Source organism: Sander lucioperca, chromosome 1 (assembly GCF_008315115.2).
Source record: "Sander lucioperca isolate FBNREF2018 chromosome 1, SLUC_FBN_1.2, whole genome shotgun sequence".
In the NCBI taxonomy this organism is placed as follows: domain Eukaryota; kingdom Metazoa; phylum Chordata; class Actinopteri; order Perciformes; family Percidae; genus Sander; species Sander lucioperca.
Genome location: NC_050173.1, coordinates 29,913,461 through 29,939,026, shown reverse-complemented (window position 1 = coordinate 29,939,026; position 25,566 = coordinate 29,913,461). Strand labels below are relative to the sequence as shown.

At 41.2% G+C, this 25,566-nt stretch overlaps 1 protein-coding gene across 8 annotated transcripts in view; it reads right to left on the bottom strand.

The window, feature by feature from the left end:
* The window catches only part of dlg3 (discs, large homolog 3 (Drosophila)), a 90,159-nt gene that overhangs the window by 60,320 nt on the left and 4,273 nt on the right, over positions 1-25,566 (bottom strand). For 5 of the 8 annotated variants that reach the window (XM_031302954.2, XM_031302961.2, XM_031302950.2 and 2 more), the window contains exons 3-5: positions 15,158-15,243; positions 10,861-10,863; positions 8,732-8,836 (exon numbers count right to left, since the gene is read on the bottom strand). In XM_031302954.2, the coding sequence (XP_031158814.1) occupies positions 8,732-8,836; positions 10,861-10,863; positions 15,158-15,243 (194 nt within the window). Of the gene's footprint in view, positions 1-1,192; positions 2,315-8,731; positions 8,837-10,860; positions 10,864-15,157; positions 15,244-25,566 lie in introns of those variants that run through there. The other 3 variants (XM_031302951.2, XM_031302956.2, XM_031302952.2) reach the window with 3 other exon arrangements.

Sequence of the window (25,566 nt, the reverse complement as noted above, 5' to 3'; positions counted from 1 at the left end):
TTTGCCTCCTCAAACCTCTCCTTGGTTGTAGTAATCTGCTAATATCAGTCAGGTTGCGGCTCATATGTGGGCTCAGCTCAGGGGGATCTCTTCCACTCTGCCACTGAAATTTCATCCTCCATTTTACCCCTGTGCTTCTTCTCACCTTCCTTCCTCCCATTGCCTCACATTTCTTGCTCAAAACACGATCAGACATAAACGGAGGGGCTACAAACAATGCAGCGGCTTCACTTGCCGCAAATACGAGCCTACATAGACACATACTCATGCACAGCGAGAACCATTCCTTGGATCTCATGCTCACCAAGTTACCCTTCCCCCACCCAAGCTCACTCTCATGCTCGCATACATGCACCTTCCTTAATTAAAGACTGTGCCTCTGAAGCTGTTCTGACCTTTTATCAACTGTGATTTATAAATACGTGTAAATACATGGAGAAAATAGAAACAAAATGGGAGTGCATGTAAAGAGGCAGTTTCATTCACACTGTGCGGCATGTATGACAGGCAGCGGTTAGACACCGATCACTGATGAATCGCTATTTTTTCACATTCATTATATTGTGATTCTTTTGAGTAGAATGGCTTGCTAAAAAACAAAGGCCAAATAAGAAATGGAACTGGAATCAGAGATCGATTTCATCATCTCTTCCTCTACTCTGAGCTAATGAGACACAATCTTACAATTAGTTGATCTATGATAAATCTATTTCCTACATCTAATGTACAAAGTCGGTCTGTAATGTCGGAGTTAACGGCTCGAGAGATAACTTAAAATAATTGCAAACTGCATCTCAGTGCTGCTCCATTGAATGAAAATGCACCATTTTTTGGCCTATGGTAACTGCATCAGCGTAAGCCTTTTGACGACACACACAAGGTGTGTTAAATGTATCAGCATTAACTCATCTGCATCAAACCCCAACATGAAGATCATCTCCATGTGTGTGCAGTGGAACTGGATCAGTCATGCACTGTTCTCCTTACTCTGCTTCCAAAAGAGGAATTACAGTCAACAAATGGGAAAACGGAGGGCTTGAGATGAATACTAAATATGAATTGTCTTCCATAAACCGACAGCTGATGCATGATGGTCTCTATTTTACTACAGCAGCAGCTCATCTGATCCCAGTCATCCCCTGCCAGGCCCCAAAGGTCTAAGCTATCTAACAGAGTGAGGAAGATGAGTTACCTGGTCATACCACTCCCGGTTGGTACAGGTGCACTCGGGCCACCATCCGCCCTGTCCACTGGAGTTGTTGCCGTTTACTTTGGGGCCACCCTTGGATTGGCCCTTTGGGTTGGGACCTCCAGGGCCCCCACCAGACATAATCTTGCCCTTACTTCTCCCCAAAGTGCCCCCTCCTCCTCCCATGCTTCCACCTCCCCCTGAGGCCGGAGGGGGTAAGGTCTGGCCTCCCCCGTACCCAGGCGGGTATCCATAGGGCTCGGCTTGCCAGTCTCCTCCATATGATGGGGCGTCCATCCTACGCAGGGCAGCCATACGGGTCACCTCATAACATTCTGGGCACTTGCAGCAGTGGTGGTGTTTGTGCATGCTGGCTGGGCTGACGCTGAGCTGAGCGGCGTGGCACTCTGTCTCTGCTGCCTCCTCAGATCTCACACAGCAAGCTGTGATCGGCTCACAGAGTGCTAATGCCGATGGAAATAACACTAATCACAGGAATTTCTACAGATTTTCCCTTTTTCGTCAAATCCTGTCACTCTCCGCTTTATTCCTCTCGGGTGTAGAAAAAAAAAGATCAAGAGGGATGGGAAACAGGAAAACAAAAAATACAAAATGGGCACGTAGTCTTTGTCCTCTTGACGTAGAAGATCAAAGGAAATATTCAAAATATTGTATACGACCACACAATCAGAGACCAGCCCCGATGATAGAAATTTCCTCTTGCTTCTCTTGGTTCACAGTGATACGCATATAAATTCATAGATATATATGTATATTCTTTTGTTTATATATCATATATATTTACACACACAAATACATATAAAAATATTAATATAAACAGACAAACACAAATACAGTTATGTACAGGGATAAATGTATATATATATAAATATCTATATGCGTGTGTACAAATATATATATAGATATATAAACAATATGTATAAATAAATGATATCCGCAGATGAAAACCTTCCTCTGTTAATTCTTGGTATCTTCCCGACCCGTCAAAATCTCACGGTTTTCCTCCTGCTTTGGAAATCGTTGTCTTTCTCTCTCTGTCTCTTTTCTCAGCCTGCAGAGAGGAGCTGAGCACTGGATCGCCTCTCAGCCAGCTTGCCCTAGATGTGGATTATTCAGAGGGATGCGAGCAAGCAAGAGGGAGATGGAGAGCGAGAGACACACAGAGAGAGAGAGAGAGAGAGAGAGAGAGAGAGAGAGAGAGAGAGAGAGAGAGAGAGAGAGAGGGAAAGAGAGGCAGGGAGGGAGGGAGAGAGATACGTAGCAGCATCCCTCCAGCACCTCAGCCCTGACAGCCACAGCCAATCAACTGGCAGCGCTGCCATCATCAGCAGCAGCACCAACAGGACTGAGCGCTTCACTAGCTGCTCTTAAAGGGGCCGCAACAGCTCAACCTCACTGCTGCCAGCCTTGGGTGAAAAGGTACTGCTTCACAAATCAAGGCACGATGAAAATATTGTATTTGTCTATTTCCTCAATAAAAAGATCAGGAAGTAGTAGTCCACAGTCTGTCAATGCAGACCCTGATCCACTAATTGTGAGTCTAATTCATGTTTTTCATCAGACCAATGCAGCCAAGATCCAACTTACAGTGAGCACCCCTGTCCCTCCGACTGGTCACTGGTCACCTCCACGGTCATCTCTAGTTCAGCCTCGGACTTAACTTTCTCTTTCTTGTGCAAGTGAGTGGCAACCCCGGGCTCTGTGTCACAGCACACGTCTGTATATAATCTCACAATGGAAGCAGGTGCAGCAGATGAAAATCCTTTTTTCTCCTGGGTATCACTAGACCTGCCTCTCAACAGTGATGCCTTTGAATCACGCTGCATTACTTGACATCGCTCTCTACCGATCTTCCTTTTTTTTTAGTATTACTACTGGCAAAGCAGCACTGCTGTTGAATTCATTTTATTGTTAAGTCCTGCCCATGTGCAGTACTGAGTCAAAAATAAGCACAGTGAGAGAAAACTGCACTCCTGAAGCCTCGTTTAAGGACCATAGGGGAAATATTTCATGTTCACAATGATGACATCAACACATGTGTACAAAACCAACAAGATTACACGCTTGGGCTTTCGAGTGGGTGGAGGAAGAGATTGAGAGCGAGGATGTGTGAGGGGGAAAAAGAGAGAAGGAAAGACTATATGGCTTTCATGTATCTGTGGCAGTTATATTTTCAGTAATGCGATTGGACTGCCTGTGAACCGTTTTTCATGCGTATAAATTTGTGGGTTGATCACAGCTAGATATAAAACATCCCGACACTGAGGGTGAAGGTTTATTTTTTAGAGACCTAAGAGGGAATGTTACAGTGTCGCCATTAAAACCCTGCATATATGCATTATTAATTAAATGTGACAGGGAACTGAGCTGGATGTGTCTGCATGGGGGAAAGAGTACATTTGTACATATACATATACATGTCTGCACGTTACAGTGCTAATACACAAATGCCTTTTCAGTGTTTTGAATAAGATTTAGACCTAGTGCCTTTAAATGGTATGTATATTAATGTCTATCTATGCAACATTTCTATTAAATTGAGCAGGATTTTGGGGAGAGGGCGCACTACATAGTGTTGCAGCCCTACCAGGAGGCACACACAGCAGGCTCAGTGACAATGAATTACATGCAACACTAACTCACTTCATTATAATGATATTCTTTCACTGTAACATAGAGAGATATGCCAAACAGAGAGAAAAAAGAGGAAGAACTTTGGCATTTTTAAAGAGAGACTAGAAACCACTGAAAGCCTCAAGTTACATTGTTGGATGCAGCCACAAACCCTGCTGAAGCCAATCAGAGCGGTGAGGCGGGTCTTCGAGGCAGCGCCTTGAAAGGACGATGTAAGCATATCGATCACAGCACACATGACCGAGCACATGTTGCAACCATCCTTCCCTAGACTCACTCTATCCATCTTATAAACTGTCCACATTGCATTTACCACACAGAGGGTTTGCAGTTAAAAAAAAAAAATAAACATAACACATGCTGTACGGCTCACAAAATGAGGGAATGACAAGCAGGGTACACAAAATAAAGGCAGGAGAGATGGACAGAGAAAGATCCCCTGCGCTGAATGAACACAGATATGTCATCTGTATGGTTTGCGTACACACACACACATACACACACACACACATACACACACACACACACACACACACACACACACACACACACACACACACACACACACACACACACACATCTGCGACATGAACTGTGTATATAGACATATTTGGTACATCTAGGGGAAAAAACCTCTCCCTTTAAATATTACATAAAATAAAATATATAAAGAATTTGGTAGGTCATTTCAGAGCCAATCAATTGCTGTATCAGAAGGATAGCAGGAAGAGGAATACAGGAAGTTAATATGCACTAATCATATTAGAGCTATTACAGGAAAGAAAAGGTCTTGAAGGTTAATGTATGTCGTATAAGATCTAATTTTACAACGTAACTTTGTGGATAAAAACATCTAGATTATCTGTGTTGATCTTTCCTTTATGTTTTAATCACTAAAGACATGTAATGTTTAACTTCTTCTTCTGCTTCTTTAAGAGTAAACATTTCAGGAGAGTGCTGATAATGTGGAATATAGGCAATTGAACCTTTAAAGTGGGCATAAAACCCACATTAGTACAATATAGTGTAATGAAATACCATAGCCCTGCAATAAATACAACCTTTGTGCAGATTATGTTCAATTTTTGTTGTGACTGTGTAGCCGAAGTTTTTGTTAGACTCAATTACACTATTATTTTTCAGGTTGTCGTTTGCAGTGTCCTTGTATTAGATTACATGATATTGTCAAATTTAATCTGCAGTTTATAACGTAATAAAACTGTCACCTATATAAGATTATTTTTCCATTTGTGACACAGTGCCAAGTAGAAAAAGCAATATTCAGTTACTGGCATTTCTTTAGTGGCTAGACATAAATACTAGAGGCGAGAACATGTAAAACCACCAAAGAAATGTAGCAGTCTTTTGGTTTATCTTCAATCGTGTGGACACTTTCTCCACTTTCAAAGATTAGTGAAAAACATGTTGTCATAATTACTAAAACCACGAATTGTCACAAACACCGGAACAACACTGCGCAGCAGGGTATGATTGAACTGTTTAAACTCTGACTCTTACAAATTTAATCTATCCTGGAGGAAATACAATAAGAACAACTTGGCTTTAGTAGACCCAGAAGAATAGCAATCTTGCCGGACTAATGGCAATTTATATAGATTTTCTATAGAAAAACAGACATTAACCATGTGTCCATGCACAAATATAGTGTATACATACATGCATGAGTGACTGGTGTTTGTGTGTGTGCAGTCCTTGAAGAATATTGTGCCCAATTAAACAGCTTGGACTGGAAAGGAGTGGATCAACAGCATTAGGTGATTTATCTTGTGAAATGAAAGCGGTAACCTTTGACCTGCTGTTGACAAATGAAAAAGAAGGGCCTGTGATTTATGGCATAAACGAGAAGATTATCCTGCACTTTTGAACAGAGATGCTTCCCCGCAACCCACCTTGAAGCTTCCTCAACACTATCAGCTCAGCATCAGCCTGCACGGCGCTTATTACATAAACCCACCTGGACATCACACAGACAAACACACACACACACACACACACACACACACACACACACACAGACACAGACACAGACACACACACACACACACACACACACACACACACACACACACACACACACACACACACACACACAAACACATATACACACACATGCTATTGTAATGAGCATTACAACCCCCAACCACAGCACACACCATGTATTGAGCTTTTCAGTCATTTCTAGGTATTTCTCAGAGAAGCTATGTGACTACTCCTTTGTCACCTGACCGGATGCAGCACCATGAAAGGACAGTCGGTAGTGAGGCAGTCTTAAAGAGACAGCTCCATATCAACACGTACTAAGCTGCTCTACTGTAGCCTTAACTAACTGCAGGAGGGGGGTGAGGAGGAAAGTCTTAAAAGTCTCACTCAGGTATCATTGCATCTTAGCAGAATAAGAATTCACTTGTTTCTTCCACAAACAACAGATGTTGAAAGGAATAAATCTTTAGGAGAATCTTTACAGTTAATGCTTCCACCGTTCAATGAATCATAGCTCTGAGGGGTGGCGGGGGAAGCCAAAGACAGAATGCTGCTTCATTCTCTCGGTCAGCCAGACCAAGGAGATAATCATCAGTTTTGTACTTTAAGCCAATGTAACCTGCTCAGGAGCCTCCATGATGCTCTCACAGCGATGCAGATGCAGAAAACAAAGGCTACACGGCTAAGACTCCTATTAATAGGCCTCAGTGGCAGAAAACAGCTGCTCCACCACACACACACACACACCAAACACAGCACCTCCAACTGATGGAATAATAAGAGAGAGGAGCATGCACATTGAGCAAAATGAGGAGTGGAGGGAAATGAGGAACACAAGAGTGGGAGATTATATCAGAGTTGCATGGCTAAGGAACAGTGTTTGGCGTAGACTTTGTACATGCATAAAAAGACAGAAGCAGAAAGAAAGAGAGCTATGGAATGGGGTCCAAGTAGGAGGTTAAGAGATAAGCTGAAAACCAAGGAAGCTGAATGCAGTTGATAAAATACGATGAAGGTGCTGTAGGTCCACGACAGATGCCATAACTGAGGAGAATCAAAGCTAAGGTGCCCTATGTGTGGGCAGAAATGTGATGACTAGAGGGGGCATTACTGAAGCATGGTGCTGAACAGAAGGGGGAGTAAAAATAGAGAGAAGAAAATAGAGAGATGCCGAGAAAACAACAAAATGCTTATGTGTCCCTGAGTGCATAGGAATGCAAAATAAACTCTGTAATTACCCATTCACCTTGTCACAGAGAGCCATGCATGTGAAATCAGTGTGCTTGCTGAGTGTGCATCATCACGATTGTGCTCAATGCGTGTATGGTGTAAAAAGCAGAGCAGAAAGAGAGAGTGAGAGTTAAAAAAATAAAAACAAAGACACGAATTAAAAGAGGAATGGAAAAGACAGGATGAAAAACAGAGAAGCGAGGAGAGAGATAGATAGAGAGAGTCAGAGCAATCTGTAGGGATGCAGGCGGGGGAGGAATGTGGTTTCCATGGCAACCAGAGGAAGGCTGAGCTCTGGGTGTCCGTTCCAGCTCTGCACTGCACCGGCCCTCGCCTCTCAGCCGCCTTGCTCTCACTCTCCAGTCTCCCCCACTATATCTTTCTCTCTACACCCCCCTTCTCTCTCTCTCTCTCTTTCACTTCTGTTCCCTGTGCCTCCTCTGCTCCCTAACCTTCCTCCTTCATGTGATAGAGGGAGTCACAGACGTGCGCACACACACACACACACACACACACACACACACACACACACACACACACACACACACACACAGCTCCATATTATCCAGAGTCAACCTGTACTGTCACCGTATCCTTATGCAGACATTATCATACAAGCACATTTAATCCATGTGCTCACAGCCTGCATCTCCCTCTCTTTTACCCCATCCAAACCCCCTGATCCTCATAACCCCACCCATTGCACTAGTTCTGGGCTCAGCTGAAAAGCCAACGCCTGCGGCCACTGTGCTACCATGTGCCACTGGGTGTGTTGTAATGGGAAAGGCATGTGAACACAAGGGCTTTTAAAAACGCTTAGGACCACGGCTAGCCTATGAGACATATCTCTATCATGACTGTTGATCATCTATGCAGCAGGTTACCCACAATTCTTAAAGAAATTGTTTGACATTTTGGGAAATACCCTTATTGCCAAGAATTAGATGAGAAGATGGATACCAACCACACTCTCATGTCTCTGCGCTAGAGCAAACACATGGTTAGCTTAGCTTAGCATAAAGACTAGAAACAGGGTGATACAGCTAGCCAAAGGCAACAAAATAAGACTATGATGATCTTTAAAACTCAGTTATTAACACATTATATCAGATTTGTTTATTCTGTATAAAAAACAAAGTGCTAGAAAAATAAGAAATAGCACATAACCCCTCATAAATTTTAATCAATCATTTTTATCTACAGATCTGTACGAGCATAATAGATGCACATTTTCATTGTAGGTGTTGAAATACTGAAGAGAAAGTTTATTTATTTTTAGCATGAAATATTAACAATAATCAATAATCAACACAGATTATTAACATATTCCATTAAACTGGTCACACAAATCCCTAGAAATCAATCCCTGGACTCCTTAAACTGCTTTGTGATTTAGCATTCATGTCTCAACATCAATACATTTTTCAAAGGTCAACCTTTATGAACAATAACAAATGTTTCATGATGCATGCTAAGGCACTTCTGTGATGCCTCAGTAAACTGTCATGGTGAATGCGTAATCATCACATCAACGGGCTCATTAGTATTTGCTTATATTAGTAGCAGCTGCCTTTTCTAAAGCCTGAATAGAATCACTGAGGACAAGTTGTGTTCAAGAGACCGCTAGGAAATTCATGTTTTCTTTGCTTTACTCACCTTTGGCACGTCGACATGAGATAGAGTCACCAGGCCAGAAACTCGCTCCACTTTGTGGGGGCTCCTCCTGCTGGTCACTCGCACCAGAGACACACCTTCCTCCTCCTGAGTGAAGAGTGAATCAAATCTTATTTTAAAAAAACAAACTCCTCCGACAATGATCAGGACATACTTGTGGACACCAAAGATGACAATCATCACCAACGTCTTGAAAGGAGTAGAGAAATTCCCTCATTTGCTTTCTTGCTGAGAGTTACTGTAGATAAGACGTCACGCTTGTAGATAGAGTCACAGCAGCAAACACAATATTTTTCTTAGAGGTGGTTAAAAGAGTCTTTAAGGATTCTGGAAATATCTTCATAAAAGCCATGAGGGTAAAATCAGATGCTTAGATCTGTAACTCGGATGTAATGGCACTACATGAAAATATTAAGCTAGAACCAGCAGGCACTTAGCTTAGGTTAGCTTAGCATAAAGACTGGAAGCAAGAAGAAATAGCTAGCCTGGCTCTGTCTAAAGGTTTTAAAAATCTGCCTACCAGCACCTCTAAAGCGCCCTTATTAACACATTATAACTTATTTGTTTTTATGATAATTTGTGGTTTCACAGAGGGTAACATACTGGAGTTATCTCTTGGTCTAAACAGCGCCAGGGCTAGCTGTTTCCCGTTTCAGTCTTTATGCTAAGCTAAGCTAACTGGCTGCTAATTCTAGCTTCATATTTAGCGCACACAAATGAGAGTGATATCAATCTTCCCATCTGTCGGCAAGCAAGAGAGTAAGCTTATTTCCCAAAATGTTGAACCATTCCTTTAGTGTTGTTTGTGGGTTGTCACAATCAGCACTTAAGAACAGAGAGGAGCTAGTCCAAAAAATATAAATAAAAGCATGGTTAAAGAAATTGTACTGTACTGAAAGGAGAGTACCCTTGCAAAATCAAAATTTTAAGAATAACACACACCAACACTGTGCTAGAGCCTGCTAGAGCAGCACAGAACTGGACCAGATGGTTCACTCCATGTCATATTTCTTGACAAATGAAACTAATACAGCCAATATAAAAATCGTCTACTGACTGTGGGCGGGGATACACAAAGTCTACAGTACCTGACATTCACTGAGTTAATTCCCACAGTTTTGACCACACAGAACCTCAACTGACAGCAGACTTCCAAACAAATAAATAGTTACAGCAGAACAGCCCCAAAGATTTTCCAAACAGGTGGTGCCCTCTCTCTCGGCAAATTAAAAAGATGCTCAATTTAAGAGGACATGAGCAGAGTGCTCACCAGAGTTGCAACACAACACAACATTTTTCTAAGTTGTTGCACTCTTTGACGGCTCCATTTCCACATGGCAGCCCTGACAGGCAGCTCAACTGACACCCGCTGAGCCCGCTCTGTCTAATAGCGGCAGGAGTATGCCCTCTGCACTGTACACACATGCTTACACACTCACATACACGTACAAAATTGTGCAGACATATTTGAAAAAAAAGTCATACATTTTTTTTAAATGTATTACAAGTTTCAGTTTCTTCTTGGACATTACTTTCTTAGTTATTCCAGGATTATTATAAAATAAAAAAAAGGTTCTTGCAAATTAAAACATTATTATGAAATACAACCAGACTACTAAAAACAGCTTCTTCGCTCACGGTTTCTTTCCTTTCTTTTCCAAAGGAGCTATTCTCCACTCTCACCTGCTACTCTGCACCAAATCAGGGAATTTGCAGACTCATTTAGTTTCCCACCCATCCTCCACTCAGGTGATAACATGGCTAGAATACTGATGAGCACCTCACTCGTGTCCATTAAGCAGTTCTCAAACTTCCCCTTCTCTCTCTCTCTTTCCAGGACTGTGTCTGGGCCCCACAAGCAGCTGGGATCGAGAGGGGGAAGGATGTGGGGAAGGACCAGGAGCTATGCTGCACTGAATTAGAAGCTCGACAGGGTGGATCACAGAATACACAGAGAGGAGCTTATGATGGCAGAGTCAAGTTTAAACCACAGTCATAGTTTGCGGGGTTTTTCTATGGTAGTGACAGATTATGAACATGTGGCACTGCAATTGACCGTATGCGTTTCAGCATCAAGGAAGTGCACCGACTCTATTATTTTGTCTTTTAACGTCCTATCTTTATGGGAAGAAGGAATATGTCACGCTGTGTGGATTGACATTTGCTGCTTGCCATCACCTTTACCTGCATTTTATCAAACATATGACCAGTTTTATAATACAATGTACAGCATGAACGACTGACAGAGATGAACAAACAGTTCAGTTCTCCCGCACAGCTCTGGGATCAGATCGTCATGGATCAATAGTTAGCAAAGAAATTAGACAAATGGTTAAATAATTAGCTAAAAGAAATGTATAAATGGCTGAGATAGATATCTTAAAGTAATGATATCGTTATAATTATATGGTAAGTAGTTTTTGCTAGCTAAATGTAATTGGTGTATAGTTGAAATAATCAGCCTCTGCCTAAGTAGTGTGAATGCAAACTGATCTAAACATCCAATCAATTGTATGTGTATAACAGTATTCAACCTAAATCATCCACAAATATTGACTTGTATATAATTAATTGTGATAACACATGATGAAGGGGTTCTTCAAACAAAGAAAGGAGCCACTGGACTAATCCTTCATGTTAGAGGTCACAATTCTTGCAAATACTTAATTGTTTTTATATCAGAAAATAGATTGTTGATATGTTCCCTACTAAAATATGTCATTTACAGAATGCATTAGAATCCTTTCTGTTGAAAATAATGTCACTCGCTCAAGCTTTACGTGATGAGGAACAGTCAACACAGTCTTTTGCTCTAAAGCGTCCATTTAAATTACAAGTCTATTGTAGTTCCCCTGTTCAACTGGCTATATATAATCCAGTTTAGACTTAGCACATGAATTTCACAAACATATTGCCATTAAGTGATTGACTGGAGGGAGGGGCTGTTAAGCACAAAGGAATAATATTAGATTAAAGTTTTCATCTCATGTGAGGATTGAATTGCGTAATTTTAACTATCACCTTTATACCTAAAAACCACTAAAAAAGGATTTGCACTATACATGATGTGCACATCACGTGCATATATGCAAGAATCGATTTATTGAGCTATGTATGAACCATCAACCAAACGTGCAGGGTGGGTCAGTCAAATCCACATCCTCCTGCTACATGTTTTGCCCTGTTCACAGAAAAGTGGATCAGAGAGGTGACGCCCCTAACCCAATGGTTGATGTCACATTCACTGTAACAAGTGACCAATCATAAGTTTTTTTTAATTTATTTATTTAACCATGCAAGTAGAGCTTAGATCGGCCCAAAAAATCAAGCCCGAACCTGCCAGAGCCCGAGCACGTTGCGTCCGAGCCCGGCCCGGCCCGACACATTAACTGTAATTATGAGCCCGAGCCCGATTTAAACCCGACAATTTTTTAATACGTGGGCCGTTATAACTGACGTTCTCAACTACAATTCAGAGTTGTTTGAACTGGAGAAATCTGTTTAGAATAATACAACAAGGACGAAGCATGTAAACTGCGCTGTTTGTTTAGAATGGAACGGATCGCAAGTGGATCCGAATGAAGAAACGTAAAAAAAAAAAGAAACAATGATGAACAACATATTGTTGTCACTGCCCACGACTTGTTTAAACTGCTTCCATACCTCCGACTTTCCTCCACACTTGCTCAAAGTTAATTCTCCTGTTTTTCTTGTTTTCTTTACATCTTCAAGCTCCCGGTGTGATGCGTGCGAGAGGAGGAGACTCCGCGCATGAAGTGCTGCATTTTGTAACTGCAGCCTAACTTTTGTACACATTTGTTACTTTTATATAGCCTATATATATTTATTATATTTCTGATTATGGCATAGCTATCTCCCCACCCAAATAGGGTAATAAGTTAATGGATAAAAAAAAAATAAAAATTGCTTGATCAAGGGACCGGCCCAGGCACGGTCCGGCCCAGGCGCGGCCCGGCCCAGGCACGGTCCGGCCCAGGCGCGGCCCGGCCCGGCCCGGCCCGGCCCGAGGATGTGGCGGAAAATAACGGCCCGAGCCCGACCCGAGGTCCGGTCGGGCTCGGGTCGGGCTCGGGCTTGGGCCGAGAATCTAAACTCTACATGCAAGTCATTGAGAACAAATTATTATTATTATTTACAATGGCGGCCTGGCATCAGAAGGTCCAAAATGACCAGACAGAAAATGGACAAGGAGGTACCGTGGGACAAACCCAGTGGTCAGGCACAAGCACAAAGAGGAAATGTCTTACTAAAAAAGACATACTTTGTCCCTTACGTTAACAAAGACAACCACCTGGGGTGTCTTGGTGGCCCCCCTGGTCAGACGTGAGTACCATAAAACCGCATGCGGCCGGGGCCAAGGACCTGTGTTACACGTTGTAAGGTCTTTCTTTTCCTGCATGTCTGTATCTCTACTGTAAATTTAAAAAAAGAAGGCCTAATGCCCAAAGTTTAATCTTTGATATTTAGAGACTTGATCAGCACACTGTATGTCTCCAGATACATTTCAGCTTGCTGAAGAGCTTGTGTGATACATTAAAACCCAGAAAAGCTTTAAAACCAATTTCTAGTGGGCTTTTTTCACCGCTGTGATAAGTATTTGGAGTTGACAGTGAATGGTTGTCTTACAACATTACCAAGACTCCAATCCTCTAAAGCAGGGAACTTCAACGTTTTTTTTAAGCCAAGGACCCCTTAAATGAAAGAGAGACAGAGCAGGGGCCCCTTACTACATATATTGTACAAAATGAAATTGCATATTAAACTGGGCCCACCATAACGTGCCCACCATAACGTGCACCATAAAGCCTTTTCACATACCTTGTTATAATACTAAGCTATTAAAATAATTGTTAGCATGATTTTATAAATCATGTTTTCATATTAAACATACATGTGGCACAGTGAATGAACTGTATCTGTGGATGGCCATGGTGACTACCTTACCTATAGGCCAGAAAGCCTATCATCAGTGGGGATTTATATTTTCTAATAATATGTTGGATTCATGTTAGGACTTTTAAATTTATTTTTTTTAACTTTCAAAAATTACAATAATAACAATAATTTGGAGCCCCTGCATTGACTCTGAGGACCCCCTAAGAGTCCCAGACCCCCTGTTGAAGATCCCTGCTCTAAAAGCAAGATAAGGGCTCATTCCTATTTCTGTGGTAGAGTGTGGAGAGTATATTTGTAAGGAACTGCTAATATTACATAAATAAACTGTTGCACACTCTCACACCTCTAAATAAACTGACCTCTAAATAAGTTTAATACAGACCAAAAAGAGAACAGTAAGCGGTAGAAAATGGCCTGTTGCTTTTCCTCTTAGAATAAGGGTCTTTGAGGCTTCTTTCAGGCCCACATAATTTGATTAAATTAGTCTGATGATTCAGTGGAAGAATCCAGTTTGTTAATTCAAAAGGAATCAACGCTGGCCATTGTGCCTGAATTCCAGTTTTAAAAATTACATATGAAAATTTGTGCTAAAATTTTCATTCATTTTTTTTGGCATCAAAATTAATTTGTACCCCCACGTACTGCACATAGACTAATGTTGCGTGACTGTGACTGCAGACAAATAACCAGACACACACACACACACACACACACACACACACACACACACACACACACACACACACACACACACACACATAGCAGAAGCGTTTTCCTAATCTCTGCTCAAAAACAGGCCAGGGATCATTCAGTTAATGGGCTATAGAAGTCAGCCAAAGATCAATTTCATTAACATTTTGGCAAAGCTGAAGGAAAGTTGTGAGGCAATATTAAATCATGCAAGTGACATGAAGTAAGGGGTTCCTACCCATCCAAAGGCTATTAGGAGATCAGTGACATGGAACTACAAACAAAATTATTCATACTTTTAACCACTGTGTGGACTTTGTGATGCTCCTCAGTAAACATCTGAATATGGTTTAAATCTACACAAAATGCAGCTTTTCTCTCTTCAATTCAATTGTTGAATTTTGTGTCCTACACTAAAAATATTTTAAATAACCATGTAACTGCAAGCACTTGTTATAATAAAAGGACTGGCAGACTTAATGAGAGCAGCCCACTGATGAGCAAATGGTAATCAGGGCTCTTTTGAGTCTGTCTAATTTCCTCTTCTCCCCTCTACCCATGTGTCCCCTCCCTGACACTAACTCACCAGGTTACAGTCATAGCCAGCGTGACTCATGATAACATTTTCTACGTGTAGGAGTGCAAGGTACACGGGTAGTGACACCTTGTGTTGGCTGCAGAGTAACCTTTTTGCGCAGCCAAGGAGGAAAAGCACGGCACACAGCAGCATGTGTGACGCTAGATACAATGTAAACATTAAGCATATTTTCTCCAATCTATAATGTGAAGAAGGAAAATTACCTCCCACGCATCCTGCCTGCTGTCTTCTTTCACAACAGTTTGTTCTGTGTTCAGTTGCAAGGTCACCTCGTAACACTCTTGAATATCTGTGAGAAAAAAAAAAACAATTAGCTTTTTTTTCTTTACTTGGATCATTACAAACAGATGTTTATGGTTTTTTTCCCTTTATCTCTTGTTCATAACTTCTCAGCCTTCTCTTTGGTTGAGCAAAAGAATGCAGTGATCAATCATGGACACATCGGATAGTAGATCTGAATACAATCTAAGATCAAGTAGATACATAGTGTATGATGTTCCACAAACTAAAACAGAGTTTGGCAAAACTGCTTTTAGTTACAGTGCTCCAACTTCATGGAATGAGTTGCAAAATCAGCTAAAACTGCAGGTTTTTATTTCACATACTGAATTCAAGTCCTACCTAAATCAAATATATCAACATTCCTGTCCATCCCTGTCTGTCTGTTATTTGTTGTCTGTTAAAGTGTATCCTCTATGTGCTGTCTTCTTGGCCAGGGCTCACTTGTAAAAGAGATTGTAATCTCAATGTGATTCTTTTCCCCGGTAAAATAAAGGTAAAATAAAAAATAAAAAAATAAAAATCTGGGAGATGTTTTCCTCAGTGGTGCACTGGGTGAAACGTGGGGGTGGGAGTCGTCTGTTTACATGGAAGTTATGTCTCCACATTTGCAAGCGCTCTTCTTATCTTGTTGCTATAACTATATGACTCAGGTACTGACTGAGTAAATCATTAACTTAGTGTCTAAGAGTCCCACATTATAATATTTCATACTACCTGAACAATGTGCATCATTTTGATTATTTTAGTTCAACATCATCATAGATCAAATACACTGCAGGTCATTTCCAGTCTTGTTGCTTTGAAGCTCCATTTTATGGTGAGGGTACATGAGCACCTATACATGTTGAATAAATGTAGACACTGCCCCCTAGCTGAGTGGTGGGCAATTCATACCCTGTATGCTTTGATTTGAGTGCTGTAGAAAGGGAAGTTGGTTTTTATAAAAGGTATTTCCTGAACTTTCACATTAAGGGATGTAAAATGATGCTTCAAACTTAATGTGAGGAATGTGACTTTCATATATTTATTTAATAACATGTCATTTGGTGAATCTAGGGGTGTAAAAGCAGAAATAATATTGACAAGAAAACTTGACTAAAAGTCTAAAGCCATGCCAGCAGCTCTGTTAGGCTGTACTGTGGCACACAGGGCTTTGAGCTAAATGCTAACGTCAGCGTGCTAACATGCTCACAAAGACGAAGGTAACATGCTGGTGTTTATTTAGCAGGTATAATTTGTAGCCACGTTTCCCATCTTAGATTAGCGTGTTAACATGCTAACTCTTTCTTAAGTACCACAAAATACTATGAGAGTAGCATTATTTGCTGACATCTCAGTGTGTCTTTTAAAGTTTTTCCTTTTATTTCCAGACTCCACTCCTCCATTCTCCTCCCTTCTCTTCTCGTCTCCACTCATCACCTCTTGGCTCATTACACGCCCATGTTCTGTGGTCACCTATTGAGTGGCAGCCATTTGATGAGAATGCACTGGGACAACTTTGCTGATGTCACATGCAGGCTTGGTTACTGCACTGCTGACATAAAGAGGAGAGTTCATCAACTTCCCAAAGTTCAATGTCAGGGAAATGAAACCTGACACATTTAAAACATCTCTTTTTTTATTATTAACAATGTGAATCTTTTGTTGAAGCAGAAAGAAAGAAAGCTCAAAGAAAGCTCTGCACTCTATGTGTGTTTGTGTGTTTGTGTGTGTGTGTGTGTGTGTGTGTGAGACAGAGAGTCAGTATGCCCCAACAAGATACTGTGAGAACAAAAGTGTAAGAATGGGGCATGTGACTCATCACTGTGTCTGAATGTGGAGGAGTGAAGCCAAGTGTGGGCAGAGGAGTTTGTTGCCCAGCTGACTAAAGAGCAATCTCACTTACACAAACTCTTATATCTATGCAGACACACACATGCTGTAGGGCCTACCTGCATATACACACTTACGTATACAGGCACAGACATTCACACAAATACCCACGACACTGGAACAAATTGCTATACATAGGGTCCAAAATAACTTTTTGGTCTATCTGCCAATGGAAAAAATTTACCGGCAAAAAATATTTTTCAACTGGCCATAAAACTGCACAAGATACAATTAAATTAGGGCTGTCAATCGATTAAAATTTTTAATCTAATTAATTACATACTCTGTGATTAATTAATCGAAATTAATCGCATGCATAATTAACGGTGCCTGAACCGATACTTTTTAAGAAAGTAAAAAAAGAAAAGAAAAAAAAGGGTACTAAACAACAGTTGGTGACATTAAAGAACGGCTTGTTTATTGCTAAGGCCATATGGTCAAAATTAAATGATTTAATAATAATGTATAACAATAACAATAACTTATTTCACTAGTAAATTGCTGTTGAATGACAAAAACAACCACCAGATGGGAAAAGGACATTTACAATAACTTCAAATGCACCACGAGGCTGTAGTTTACCAGTTTCATTGAACATTGTCTGTTTTGTTTTTCCGACGACAACTGCAGATTGTTACATACCGGTGTTGAATCCTCTACAGTAAAACACAGTCAAACTTTACACCGTTTAGCGTTAGCTGTCAGCATTTTAACCATGTTTAATCCAGCTACTAGCTAGCAGTAGGCTAACGTTAGCTGCTGTTGAGTATAGTGTTAACTAGCGTCACATGCAGCGGTGTTTGTGTTGTCTGTATCGTCTTCAGAGCACCAGAGAGAAGTGCAGACATATCAGTGGCACCAGATTTCGGTAGCCAGGGTTGGCAGGAAGAAGATTTTTACAAGTAAATGTTCCAGTTAATGATCCAGGCAGCACATTCTCGTCTCCCTCCTTCATTTTACAGTCCAATGGTGGCTAGAACGGCTCCGGGTCAAACGTCAAAATGGAATGGATTAATCTGCGTTATTTTTTTTAACGCATTATTTTTTCTCAGATTAATTAATCGAAATTAACGCGTTATTTTGACAGCCCTAAATTAAATAAATCATTAAAAACACGGTAGCTCGGGTACTTTTCACCAACAAACCAACACTGCACTAATTTCTGTTATACCCAAAAAAGGGCAAAGATCTTACAGAGTGCTCAAATTACAGACCTATCAGCCCCATTGGGACACTGAGCACTCTCGCTTAGAACGCTTTATTGAGAAGCTAGTCCACCCCGACCAATCAGGTTTCATACCAAAGCGTCATGCTGCAGACAATGTACGCAGACTATTTCATGTAATAGAAGAAGCCAAAAACCTTCCAACAACGGCAGCAGTTTTATCAGTGGACACGGAAAAGGCTTTCGACCGCCTAGAGTGGAACTACTTGTGGCAAGTAATGGAGAGGCTTGGTTTGGGGGCCAAATTCATTGACATGGTGTGTACTTTATATGCGAATCCCACAGCCATAGTCTCGCGACAGGGATGCCCGCTTTCCCCCATGCTGTTTGCAATCTCTCTTGAACCGTTAGCCCAAGCCATAAGGCAAAATAAAATCTGTAATGTCCAAATTAAATCCAATAGTAGCTCAATATCATTATTTGCAGATGATATTTTGTTGTACATCTCTGATCTTGAGGACTCTATTCCAAAAATTCTTAAGATCTTCTATGAATTTGGCTCAATCTCTGGCTATAAAATTAACTGGAATAAATCTAATCTTCTTTTATTGAACAACAGGCATGTGGCATCAGTCAGTGTTACAATGCCAACCCATAGCAAAATTACATACACGCATCGCTACAGCGAGTTGTCCAGGACAACTATGAAACTATATTAAGTAGTGTTCAAAGGGATCTGGCCAATTGGTCTGCGCTGCCGGCATCACTACAGTCCAGGATTGCTGTTGTTAAAATGAACATAGTTCCTCGTGTGAATTTCTTAAGTACAATGATCCCCTTACCCGCACCAATACATTTCTGGGAGAAACTTGATACCTTAATTCGGCAGTATATTTGGAACAATAAACAACCTAGGCTAAAATACTCTACCCTGCAACGTACCACAAACACGGGAGACTTGGCCCTCCCCAACCTTAAAGTGTATCACAGAGCCTTTCAGCTATGGGCCCTCAGAGTGTGGATGGACCCCTCATCTACAGTTCCATGGAGAGAAATAGAGCAAAACCTCACTGGAAGTCTAAGACTGCAAGACCTTGCCTTTGCAGGTGTGTGTCCAAAAAAGTGTATGCTAGCCTATGGCCCTATTATCACAACATTGACCAACTTTAAACAGGTGGAGGAGCAACTACGCTACACCAATAAGTGGCATTTGAATACCCCAATATGGCACAATGCACACTTAATGTCTGGTAACAAACCCTTTGCTTGTAAGCAGTGGAGTGACTGAGGTATTTATACTTTAGACCAGCTATTCAATAAGAAAGGTATGTTGAGTTTTGAAGACCTGAGATAGAGCTGGGCAATATATGGATATTATATCGATATCGTGATATGAGATTAGATATCGTCTTAGATTTGGGATATTGTAATATCGTAATATGGCATAAGTGTTGTCTTTTCCTGGTTTTAAAGGCTGCATTACAGTAAAGTGATGTCATTTTCTGAACTTAACAGACTGTTATAACTGTTCTAATATTTGCCTTTGCCCACTTAGTCATTATATCCACATTACTGATGATTATTTATCAAAAATCTCATTGTGTAAATATTTTGTGAAAGCACCAATAGTCAACACTACAATATCATTGCGGTATCGATATCGAGGTATTTGGTCAAAAATATTGTGATATTTGATTTTCTCCATATCGCCCAGCCCTAACATGAGAGCTAGTTTTGAGGTCCCCAGGACATCTTTCTATCTTTATCTTTGCTTAAGATCAGCCCTAAAATGTTATGGAGTGCCAAGGGGAAACAGTCTTGAGGTGCACCCAGTCATTAAATGGTTTGTTGATTTTCCTGTGAGAGGATTAGTGTCCAAGATTTATGCTAAACTGATGCAGGTATCCATAGGAGAACTCCCAATAGTAAAGAAATGGGAGCGAGAGCTGAGCCCTGAGGGGAACGCAATTAATTGGGAGACAGTTTGGGACAACATTTTCCACTGTTCCAAGAACCCAAATCACCAGTATATCCACTTCAACATATGTCATAGGACATATTGGACTCCCCAGAAGAGATACGTCTCTAAAGTCATTCCCACTCCCTATTGCACGTTCTGTCAACATGAACAAACTGGAACTTTCCTGCATATGGTCTGTGTCTGTGCATATGGGAGTGTGAACAGGTGCATGAGTTCTGGAATAAAATAACATCAATAATATCTGATGTGATAGGATGTCACATTCCTACTGACCCGATTGTTTTGTTACTTAACGACGACTCTAAATTACACTTGCTTGGGAGACAGAGGAAAATTTGGCTAGTCGGCTCAACTGCAACCAAGAAAATGATAGCTCAATGCTGGCCCCCCCCCCCCCCCACTCACTTAGTATAAAACAGTGGTTGCCGTATTTTCTAGACATAGTTATGCTTGAGATCTCTACAGCAAGGATTAACAAAGCTAAATCATCAACTATCAACCTATGGAAAAGTGTAGCAGCACAAATATCAGACCTAATGAACTCAGCGCCACAAGAACTAGAGGAGAGTGACTAGGCAAGGTGTGATTTACGTTTGTTTATTTGTTTTATTTTCCGCAGAGGGTGGGGGGTGGGTGAGGGTTTTTGTTCTTGTTCAGTTTGTGTGTCTCTGTTCTGTATGTCTGCATATAAAAAACAATAAAAAGTTGATCTAAAAAAACAAAAAAAAAACACTGTAGCTCATTGTTTTTCTGTCATAAAACGCTGATCTCTCCCCACACCCTTATCTGTAGAGCTAGCCAGCTGCTGTAGCTAGAAATGAGAGCACTGAGAACCGAAACAGTAAAGTTGCAGACTGTAAAACAAAACAATGAGCTGAAAGACGCTAAAAAGCTATGTAAGGCTGAGGAGAACTGTCAAGCCAGGCAATAATGCTCTGTGGGTTTTCCTACACCTTTTCACATGTATTAAGTCATTTGACACAATGGTCATATAACAAAAGTTAGTTCAGCTTCAAATAAGTCTTGAAAATGTTGCATCTATCTTGCCGGATTTGCTCTTCAGCTGCACTCCGGACGCCTGGCTTACTTTCACACAACTTACAAGTACACTTTTAATTACATTGTTTGCATCTATTCCTGGCAAAAGTAACGAAACAGAGAAAAGTGCTCAATCAGGTCAAGTGTTTTGAGATCAAGATTCACAGTCGCACAAAACAGAGAGTTTTTGTTTTACAACTGTGACTTTCCAAAACATCTCTGAACTGTTCCAACCCTCACAGACCACATACATTCCTAGCCATGGAACAAAATACATAATCCAAGCCAGAAGTCTCTTGCACAGGATTTATTCCCCAGATCTCTTTTGATGTTGGGACTATTTTAGGATGGCCTGGTCGGGGCTCTGAGCATTTTTATCACAGTCATAGGGGGTTTCCTGCACCTTCTCCCTGTCCTACAAAGACTCTGCATGCAGCATCAGTGTGTTTGTGTGTGTGTGTTACTGCCAGCCAGGGCATTCCTATTTGTCATGTTCCCATTCAAATGAAGTCAAAAATTGCCCTGGTTCTTTATATGATGATGAGCAAGCCACAGCTCACTAGAATAACACATTCACAGAAAACTAGGTCACAATTTCAAGACAGGGCAAACAATTCACCCCCTTGTCAATGCCTCGATAAAACATTCCCCAGGAATTTAGGGTATTCTGTAATTTAATGTGTGTCTGTCTGTATGTGTGCCCCAACTCCCTGCAGCCCCCTATGCCTCCCACTGCATGTTTGTATGTTGGAACAAAAGGGTGGACGCACAGTTAAGGCAACCTTTGTTCGTGACTGTGCAACCATGCAGACATCCAATCAAGTGGCCAGTAACTGAACCTTCCCACACTGCATCAAACACTGTTTTACTTCCCACAGTGCATCAAAGCTAGAGAGATCTCTTTAAGAAAAAACCTGTCCTGTAATGTTGGCAGATCACTGTCTTCAGAAAAATGGCAGCCTTAAATTGCAAAACTTTTTTGTTTTGTAAATTATCATCTGACGACAAAAAAGTTTACAACACAGTCTGCTCTGCTCAGAAAGCTCTACACAAAAGCAACACAAAATGGTTCGAACAGAACCAGTTCACATGACCCTGAGCATGTGAAGGCAAACACAACAGGAGAGGAAAAGAGGATGAGTAATGCTTATACAGCACTGTATTTCCTATTAGTGCTGTGAACCAGCTGCTCCTCTGCTCTGCTTTCACTGATGAGAACCACATGTTGAACGAAGCCCTGTACCTGAGACACGCCGACCACAGGCATCTTCTTCCTCTACCCTCACACTCTGCGCAGATGACCCAGAGAGCCAGGCGAGTTGTTGAAGAGGCTTGGCATGACGACCAAGATCAGTTTATTTTCCTGTGTGCTGGCTCGGCTCTGACTGAACATTCTTTATGAGGAATGCTTGGAATCCTGACTTGGTAAGCGAATACTATCCCCTCTCGCACTTGGATAAATAACAAGGTATATTACATCTGATGTTAACAGATATTAGATTTAAAACGGTTCAAAGCAACAAGCTATTATATAGATACATTTGTAAACCATTCATGTAAGTACATGAGTATTATTTAATGCAAATGTCTAATAAAATGTTTTATGCAAAAATAATTACTATATACTGTATATTATGCAAAACTGTGCAAATACTGGGTGAAATTGACAATAATTGAGTGTGTTTTTTATGGTTCTGCCCCTTTCAGAGACAGACACAAGTCAAAGCCCCCCCCAGAAGTTAGAAGTTAACCAGTGCCTTGCTCAACGATACTTCCCCATGGCTTATTCCTAATGACACTGGGGATGACACCAAGGTTGTGGTGAAAATACATATAGAATTGGTACCAATGGTGAGCATAAAGTTCTTGTATAGATGTAAAAAGAGCTGTCTGTTAAATGGTTGCTTTTAGCTGACTAATCGAGTGAGTCAACAGGTCAGTATATATATATAACTGACAAAAGACTGAGAGTCTACAGCCATGCTATGCTAGCAGCTCTGTGAGGCTTTGAGGCCCAACTTTCCCCAAGGGGATGAATAAATAAATCAATCAATCTCAAGCTTTGAGCTAAATGCTAACATCACAATGCTATCATGCTCACATGACAATGCTAACATGCTAATGTTTAGCAGGTCCATGTCGTGTCTGTATCATGTTCACCATCTTAGTTTAACACGCTAATATCTGCTAATTAGCATTAAAGTACAGCTAAGGTTGGTGGGAATGTAGTTTCACAGGCCATAAACTAAAATATTGAACAAATTCAAAGTTTGACCTGATGATGATATTAGATGAAAAGTTATGCCCATTTACCATGAGAGAGACATGAATGTCTGTCCCAAATTTCTGGCTTCCAGTATTTTAGTTGCTTTTTTGGACCATTTCATGTGATGTAAATACTAGTAACTGATAACCACCTACAAACAAATACATGGTCTTCTGCTATTTCTTGACTTTGCTGCAGGAAGAAGACTTTGGGATTGGACTTGTTGGCTTGGTTAAGACATATTTGGATTTGAAATATGGACTTTGAATGATGGGATACAACAAATGAGTCCCTACCACTTACTTTACTGTGGTGTAGAACAAGCAAAAACAGTAACAAATCCAGTTTTCATTGCACTACAAACTATGTATTTAAATCATTAAGATTTATTCTGTTTAAATGGTACTTATCCGACAAAAAAAAAAAAAAAAATCCTCCATGCTATCTGTGTGAAACACATTCATACCTGTCTGTGACTAGCCCCGCGGCCGCCTCCTCTCCGTGCACAACAGCAGTAAGCCTCTGGCTTTAAACGTGCAGTATACGCACCGCAGCCGACCTGTCTCGCGCCAGTGTGACGTCATGGGAGCGCCATAACTATTTATACTCGTGCGTGGTGGTCGTGACACTAGTAGACACCAGTAGTCTTCTCCTGAACAGAGGTGGTGCTAATGACGAAAGGCTACCGACTTTGCTATTTCTACGGAGTAGAAGAAGAAGAAAAAGGTAAACAATGGCAGAACTGGCAGCAGCTTTGACGTCAATGTTTCGATTTGATTCAATGACCTACTTCGTCAGATCAAGCCTTTCATTCACCATAAAAGAACTCATCTTAACCTAGTAAGTTTACAAGAGAGACTTGCAATCACTCTGAGAGTCCTGGCATCCGGTTACCCTCGAACTCGTCCATGCTTCCGCTGTTTCCGCTTTGTCGTGCGCCGCTGAAAAAAATAAGAGTGGTGCGCGACAGGTCGCGCACTCAAAATCCTGGCGCGGCAGCGAGATCTACGTCATTTTGACGTCACATTGGCGCGCGGCAGGTGCGACTGTAAAAAGGCCTTTACTGTTTATCTACGGCAACAGCTTTCACAAGTTCATCTGGAACTCCCAAACCAGTAAGTCTGTTTCTCTCTGCCGTTGCTTTTCACATAGAGCTATGATAGCTGACATTAGCTAACGTTAGTGCTTGTCACAGTGGACTTCTGTGTCATGTCTCGCACCCATGCCTAGGTCATGGTTTATGTTTTCTTTATTATATTTGTCGCTTCCTGTTTTATTTTGAAATTCACTGTCTCTCATTCCAGGTCACTTCACTTCTCGTCTTTGTCTACTTTCCGGCCTGTGTGACCACCTGCCCCATCCTAATGTGTTTCACCTGTGTCTAATTGTCTCCCTGCCTCCCTTAGTATATAACCCCGTTCTCTCAAGCTTTATGCTACGTTTACACGTGGCCGGCTATTTTCATAAACGGACATTTCAACCGCTCCGTTTTCAAAAATAACATTGTGCACAGCTGTCAGTTTTCAGAAAAGTGTTCGTTTACACGTACCCGTGTATATATGCCGTCAATGCCTTCAAGAGCATGCCAAACCTGTACGTGGCAGTGTAAGAAAAAGCTCAAGCCCACGTTAGCCAATCAGAATCCCGAAAATAGCAACAACAGCAACGAATCACTTCCTCTCTCTTCTCTTCCTCGGCTGCCTAAATCTCCGTTTGTCTCAGTTTACATGCATACAAAACAAAGTTTTCCAAAATCTCCACTCTGGCCGGAGTTTTTATAAAGAATTGTTTTCAGAGGCGAATTCTCCGTTTGCGTGTAAACGAAGGGCACAAACGAAACGAAATGTCTCAGTTTTTCAAAATAACCATGTACGTGTAAATGGGGTATTGGTTGCCAGATCGTCTAGTACCCTAGTGTCTATGTTCAAGCATTCATCACGAGTTTTTGACCCGCTGCCTATTTGGACTCTGCCTTTAGCCTAGTGATTTTGTACCTCTGCCTTTCCTG